We start from the raw sequence: 6,810 nt of genomic DNA, 5'->3' as shown, positions 1-6,810 counted from the left end.
GTTAACTCATAGCTTCTTTTCACTTGTGAAATCTGACAAGTTTGACTTGTACTTGTTGTACCGTGTTATTTGTGAGTAAATATGAAACAAGATGACTGCTAAACTACTTAATCTTTCTCTGTCCTCTGTCTGTCTTTTCTTACGTTTCTCCTTCCTGTTTTTCTTCTCTATTTTTTTCACAGAAAAACAATCTGGCCATCATCTTCATTGGTTTCTTGCTTGAGCCAGGGGAGAAGAAGAGACAGAGCATGGTCTGGCGTGGCGGCCTCTGTTGCTATGTGTGAAGGAGTACTGTGGCGTCCATGGAGACCGAAGGTTATCGTGACCTCCTTGAGACCAGCGATGGTCAGGGGCTAGGCCACCTGGATGGAGGAGGTGAGGTGGGGGTGGAGGAGGGCTGGAGCACGGCCTACCCTCTGGGCTACCAGGTGTCTTTGACGGCTGTGCTGATGCTGGAGCTGGTTTTGGGCTTCAGCAGCAACCTGACCGTACTTGTGCTCTACTGTGCTCAGTCCAACCTGGTGGATTCAGTCAGCAACTTGGTCACAGTCAACCTCCACGTCCTGGACATACTGGTCTGTGTGCTGTGTCTGCCGCTGACTGTAGCTGTGATCCTGCTACCAGCTAATGGAAGTGGAGTTGGTAGCCTTGCCACGCTGTGCTGCTTTCATGAGGCCTGTGTCACATTTACTAGCGTAGCCACAGCAGTGAATGTGCTGGTGATCAGCTTGGACCGATATGACATCTCAGTGCGTCCAGCCAGTCGTCTGTTGACCCCCAGGCGTGCTGCTCTGCTCCTGGCAGCAGTGTGGGTTGTGTCTCTGGCTGTCTTCTTCCTGCCCTTCCTTGAGGGGGACTTCTTCTTTTTGAGAGCTGAGGATGGTGAGGATGAGAAGCCAGAGGCAGAGAACAATGACTCTGAACTCACCACTGGAGTGACACCCATTTTTTCTTCCCTTTCTCCTTCCTCTTTACCCACCACTCACCCCTCCTCCCCTTCACACATCTTGTCTTCAGCGTGGCAGAACAGGACACTGCTGTGCATAGGGGGCCAGGGGTATTACACAGGCATGGCTATGTATTACCACCTGTTACTCCAAGTGCCCTGCTTCTTCATAGCTGTGGCCGTCATGTTGTTCACATACTCCAGAATCCTACAGGCCCTCAACATACGCATTGGTTCCCACATGATGAGGGGCACACGTGCAAAGGACTCCACCTGCAGGATACGATGCAGAAGGAAGAGGAGGATGGACCTCAGCTTGTCCACAGAGGTAGTGTCCTCCAACCAGAACCAGAACCTCACCCATCCTCCCCTTATACCCTCTCCCACCCCAACACCAACATCACCCCCACCACTATCCTCAATGCCCCAGGGGATGTCTGACAGTGGAGCAACTGTCACCACTGTTAGTACAGCTGCCACCACCCCCATCGCCACCACACCGGCAACTCCTGCCTCTCCGACCCCAGCTTCAGCCTCAACCCAGACCCATGCCACATCACCATTGCCTGCCTCATCCATGGGTGTCCAGGCCTCAGTTTCCGCCATCATTGCTTTGAGGCGGGCTGTACGTAGACACAGGGACCGTCGAGAGCGCCAACGTCGTGTGTTAAAAATGTCCCTAATCATTATATCCACCTTCATGGGCTGCTGGGCCCCTCTGTCTGCAGTCAATGTTCTCATCCTGTGTCTGGGTCCCAGCGACAGCCTTGTGCGGATCCGCCTTTGTTTCTTGGCAATGGCCTATGGAACCACTATCTTTCATCCTCTGCTTTATGCTTTCACAAGGCAAAAGCTGCGCCGTGCCCTCAAAACACGTGTCAAGAAAAGGGTAGTGTCCCTTCTGCAGGTGGACCCAGCGCCCAGTGGGGGAACAGTCATTCATAACTCCTGGGTTGAGGGGGGAGGCAAGAGGAAGAGTCGCAAGCCTCGGGCAGAGGCCAGCGATGGCACTGATGCTTTACAGAGGCAGTGAGGGAATGAGGCTGGTCTTCAGTGTGTTTGCATGTGTGATTGTGCGTGTGAATTTGAATAATCGTGTGTATCTTACCAGTTTGCTTGAGATGGATCGTATGTATGTCCTTGCATGGATGTTAGAAAAATGAGAACCACTTAGTTTACTAAGGTCAGGACAAATCCCATGACCTCTGTTTCAATGCAGATGTGGAGACAGGTGAGTCTTGAGCTCTAATTAGAGCCAGCTCTCTGGTCTCTTTACGCAGGCCCTCATTAGTTCACTCCTTGACTGATAAGGTGGCCACAGTGTCTCCATGGCAACACTGGCCAAGCATTATGACAACACTATACCTATGGCTACTGAAAATACTAGTGTGCACTCCACATGTGGGGTAAGGGTTAGATAACAGCAAACACATACATTAATGCTCCTGCGTGCACTTCTAACTTGCATGTGCATGTACATATGCACAGATAGACGCACACACATAATGCACACTAATCTGCATTTTGTCATTATCTGTGAAAGCACACCAATATCTACCTGCACAGATATTCTCAGTGAGAAAATTAATAATTGAAGTCTATATTTATTTATTTTTTTCCTATTTTTTCATGCCTTAATTGAGTTTATTAATGTATTCTCATGGTGCTGAATGTTCTGCTGTATGTTTACAAACAATATATACAAGTGAAAAGTTTTGCACATGGTATAGCAAAATTAATCGCGGGTAAATGCAAGCATTCAGATTCAAAGTTTACAGGCTCAAGTGAAACTACCAGAAAAATGCAAAAAAAAAAACAACAAAAGAAAAACCAACTGATTCAGATTTCATTTCAAACAGGCACCATATTTTATAAGATTGTGTGCTATGCTAAAGTTAAGCTGAAAGGCATGACTTTCTTTTGGAAAATAAACTTTTGGAGTGACTGATTAAAAAGGCGAGGATGTATGTTTGCGCCTGTGTGTGTGTGTGTGTGTGTGTGTGTGTGTGTGTGTGTGTGTGTGTGTGTGTGTGTGTGTGTGTGTGTGTGTGTATTGGCAACAAAAGTGCAGTTGTATGAATGAACAAATGTATGTGTGTGTCCAAGATTATGTGCAATAAGTCATGAGCAAAGCAATGACCCCTAGGATGTGAACAAAGAGAATGTGAATATAGAATTATTGGTTTTCTATTTGTGGTTTAGATTACAGAAAGAAGAGAGAAGGAAGGGGACACATTTTCTGGTTAACAGCAGGAGGCCATCGGGCATAAAAATAAATTATGTGGAGCAGTTGTAACTATGTGTCTATGACAGTCCACTGTAATGCTACTGAAATTCTATCACTTCAGTTAGTGATAATCAAAGGGCAATATTTTGTGAAAACTCCATTGAAACTGTGTCTGCAGTCACTGCAGGAAAAATAGTATCTCAAACCAGAGAAATGCTGATGTGGAAAAACAAACACTGACATGGGACACCTTCTCACGTTAGCTGTTTGTTGCTCTGGAGGACAGAGTCACTGCTTTTGGACAGCACTTTGAATGACTGTGGAGGCAGACGGGCCTCTGTCAGCTTCTGAACTGAGTCCTGGACTTATTACACTATATGTGTCTCTCTTTCTCCTCAGGGCTTCATATCTCATTTCAAAATGTGCTGGACATTAAACAATAAACCAGTCCTCAATCAGCTGTTGTATTATGAGTGTTACAGTAGGTTAAGACTTATGTCAGTAAGTAGATAGAGAAAACTTTATATGGACTCAAGTCTTGGAGAACTCCTTGAGCTTTGGGCTATTTTCCCCGTCATCATCACCCCTTTTACACTATTTCTGAGTCAGACAGAAGACAATAATTCTTGTGTATTTGTGTACATTTTTCAGGGATGTAAATATTGAAGTGTCTGTTTTGGGTTTTTGTCAAACAAACAAAACAAAAACAAGACTTTTTCTTTTTTTGGTGGGGTGGGGTCACAATCATCTGCCGGACAGAAAACAGCCATTGTGATCAACTCTGAGTGATTTGGACAGTTACTGTAAAGAGATGATACATGTAATTGTATTTGTGTTAATACTGTATGTGTGTACACTGTATTGTACATTTATGACAATGTGTATAGAGAAATATTAGTATTGTATAAGATTTATATTACGTGTTATTGTATAGAACAGAACAGAATCTGTATTAAAAAGGAGATGTATCTAAGAATTGATCTATCTCAGTTCACTGTGTCACTTTATTGGTTCTTGTTAATTATCAAATATTATCAGCAAGGACATATTTAATTGTACAGGAAAATCTATTACACTGTGTTTACATGTCTGTCTGGGTCCATTTCTTTGCTATAATACTGTATTTGAAATAAGAAAAAAAGGTAAATACAAAAATTAAAACATTTTTTTTGTTTTTTCAAGCAATACAGGAGCAAAGGATATATAGATTTAGAAGAAACACCACATCCTTCTCAATTTTTTAAAAAGTCAAAGGATTTTCACATCATGTAATAAGTACGGACCATATAAATAGGTCAACCAGCAGTATGTAGTGATGTTTCTGAAATAATTCAATTATTTTATTTATTTTTTCACAATTTTATTATGAGGAACTGCTTTTCACTGGGCTTTCCATCACAAATGCTGCTTTATTTCTACAGGGAGCTATTCGGATTTATCCTACTTGGGGTGACTTGGGAATTCCTCCATTCCTCTTCCTCTGGACTTTACTGTCTGTCTCTCTTATTCCCATCTGTCTCTCCCTTTCTACAGCTCCTGTTTCCACTCCCTGCTCATCTGATCCCTAAATTTAGAAACTCCATTCCAGACACTTGAGGTATTTAGTGCTGACTGTAGTGAACCCTCGCTGTGATGTGACAACTGTGCTAATCACCAGTACTAATGAAGATGAAACTTGTTAGTCAGGTAAACATCTGTCAAGGCCGCTCAATCTTTTCATGTTGACACTTCATTTTCTCTTTTACCAGAGCATATCTGTTGGTGTGTTTGTAAGATTTGTGCAGCGAATCAACAATGTATTCCTCCATCATGCTTGATAATCTAATCAGTCCCCTCCTCTTTCACACCCCCATTTCCTCCCTTGGTTCCCCTTCTCTTTATTCCACTGGTCTGCATCTCTCTCTCATCTCTTATCCACACTCAGGCTTTCCAGAACAAAGCGAGGACAGCTGCAGTGTCTGTGAAGGAAAGAAAGTCACCTTGGGGGATGACAGAGGAACAAAAACATGAGAGAGAGATGGAGAGAGACAGAATATGAGAGGCAGTATGGAGGGGAGATTAGGGGGGAGGGGGGTGGGCATAGAAGCTGGCATCAGAACATGACTAATAAAGGGACAGCACTGCATCACTGCAGAAGCTTGTTAGAAAAAAGAGAAAAACAAACACCAAGAAAAGATCAAATTAGCTAGCTACACCGTTTTCTGCCACTATTGGCCCATTACAGTTTTACAATATTGTGCTTGTCTATCATACAATATCTTTACATTTGGATGTCATCCAAAAGACACATACATCACAAAATAGCCAACAATAAGTATTTTAAGTCCCTTCAGCTGTGATTTATGGCCAAGCATCCACCCATCAATGACTTTGACAAATGTTTTGGCCACTGTCTTACTTTGAGCTCTGTAATGAATGAGAATAAAGCACAATTTGACCCTCTGATTTGACCAATATTTAATCCATTTTAATGATCACTGTGACATTTTATGACTCCACGTATGTAGAACTGAAGAGACTAATGATGATTTTCACACAAGTAACAGAAAAGTAATTTAATATTTATGTGTACTGGAAGTATACACTGCATACTGAAATACACTGAACTTAACATCATACAACCTATGATGACTCCTCTACATGTGTGTTACAATAGAAATAGTGGTATACATGTTTTAATTAAAATATATATATATATATATGTATGTATGTATGTATGTATATATTTCACAATACGAATAAAGTGTTATGTTTTTATATTTATTCAAACCTCTTTCCATCTAAGCATGCAAGTAAGTAGGCTACATTAGTATTGACGGGGACAGAGACTTTTTGATTTATAGTGCAGCATGGTGGGATCAGTAAACTACACTGAGAGAAATGATTATCCCTGTAGCATTGTGTTGTTCATTATTTTCAGAGGACGGTATATGGTTGGCAACGGCGCCATCTTGTGTTCAAATGTTAGAACAACCCTTTGTAGCTGAACACAGCTAAATGTAGCGAGATATACGTGTTTCTCCCATAGACTGTACACAAGTTCTCCGTTGTTCTCTTGCACCGGCGTTGCTGCCTTACTTAGCTAACTTGCTGGTAACGTTGTATTGCCTTAAATCGTATCGCCTTTTATTCGTAAATCGAGGTCCCGCTGGCTTCAGAAACTTTTACCAGCCTCCCCACACTGCTGTAGAGTAGCTGTAGCGTTTTAAAAGAAAGAGCTAAGTTTAGCTAGCCGTTGTGAGGAAACATAAAGCGCATCCACGGTTACACTAATAACACAGATAATTATACCAAGCATCCATAGAGGTGTTTATATAAAACATAGTGAGGTTAGTATGTTTACAGGCGCGCCGAAATAGCTCAGTTGGGAGAGCGTTAGACTGAAGATCTAAAGGTCCCTGGTTCGATCCCGGGTTTCGGCAGCGAAAAGACTCATTTTGCTCGTTTTGTGAGAACACGTTTAATGACTCGTCTGGATACATCAGTGCAACCTTAAAAATCTGAGACAGTGTTTGTAAAACTGTGGTTGGTAGGTAGCCACAAGCAGGGGAGACTAGGGTCAGTTGCAACAAGTCTTATTTCGCCAATCAGAAGCATGGTAGAGTGATGATACTCACACTGCACATGCTCAGTTAGA

The 6,810-nt window shown here is 42.6% G+C and overlaps 1 protein-coding gene and 1 non-coding gene across 2 annotated transcripts; both read left to right on the top strand.

Moving 5' to 3' along the window:
- Window positions 1–302: 302 nt before the first annotated feature.
- Window positions 303–1,979, top strand: LOC128355883 (G-protein coupled receptor 22-like). The gene has a single exon (XM_053316263.1). The coding sequence runs from the start codon at window positions 303–305 to the stop codon at window positions 1,977–1,979; it is 1,677 nt and encodes a 558-aa protein (XP_053172238.1).
- A 4,543-nt stretch (window positions 1,980–6,522) lies between these two features.
- trnaf-gaa (transfer RNA phenylalanine (anticodon GAA)) lies at window positions 6,523–6,595 on the top strand. Its single transcript has one exon. It is a non-coding gene; the product is annotated as a tRNA-Phe (tRNA).
- The last annotated feature ends 215 nt before the right edge of the window (window positions 6,596–6,810 follow it).

This window comes from Scomber japonicus, chromosome 3, assembly GCF_027409825.1.
Source record: "Scomber japonicus isolate fScoJap1 chromosome 3, fScoJap1.pri, whole genome shotgun sequence".
NCBI classification, from domain to species: domain Eukaryota; kingdom Metazoa; phylum Chordata; class Actinopteri; order Scombriformes; family Scombridae; genus Scomber; species Scomber japonicus.
Note: the sequence above shows the minus strand (reverse complement) of the source record. Positions and strands in the feature narration are given on the sequence as shown.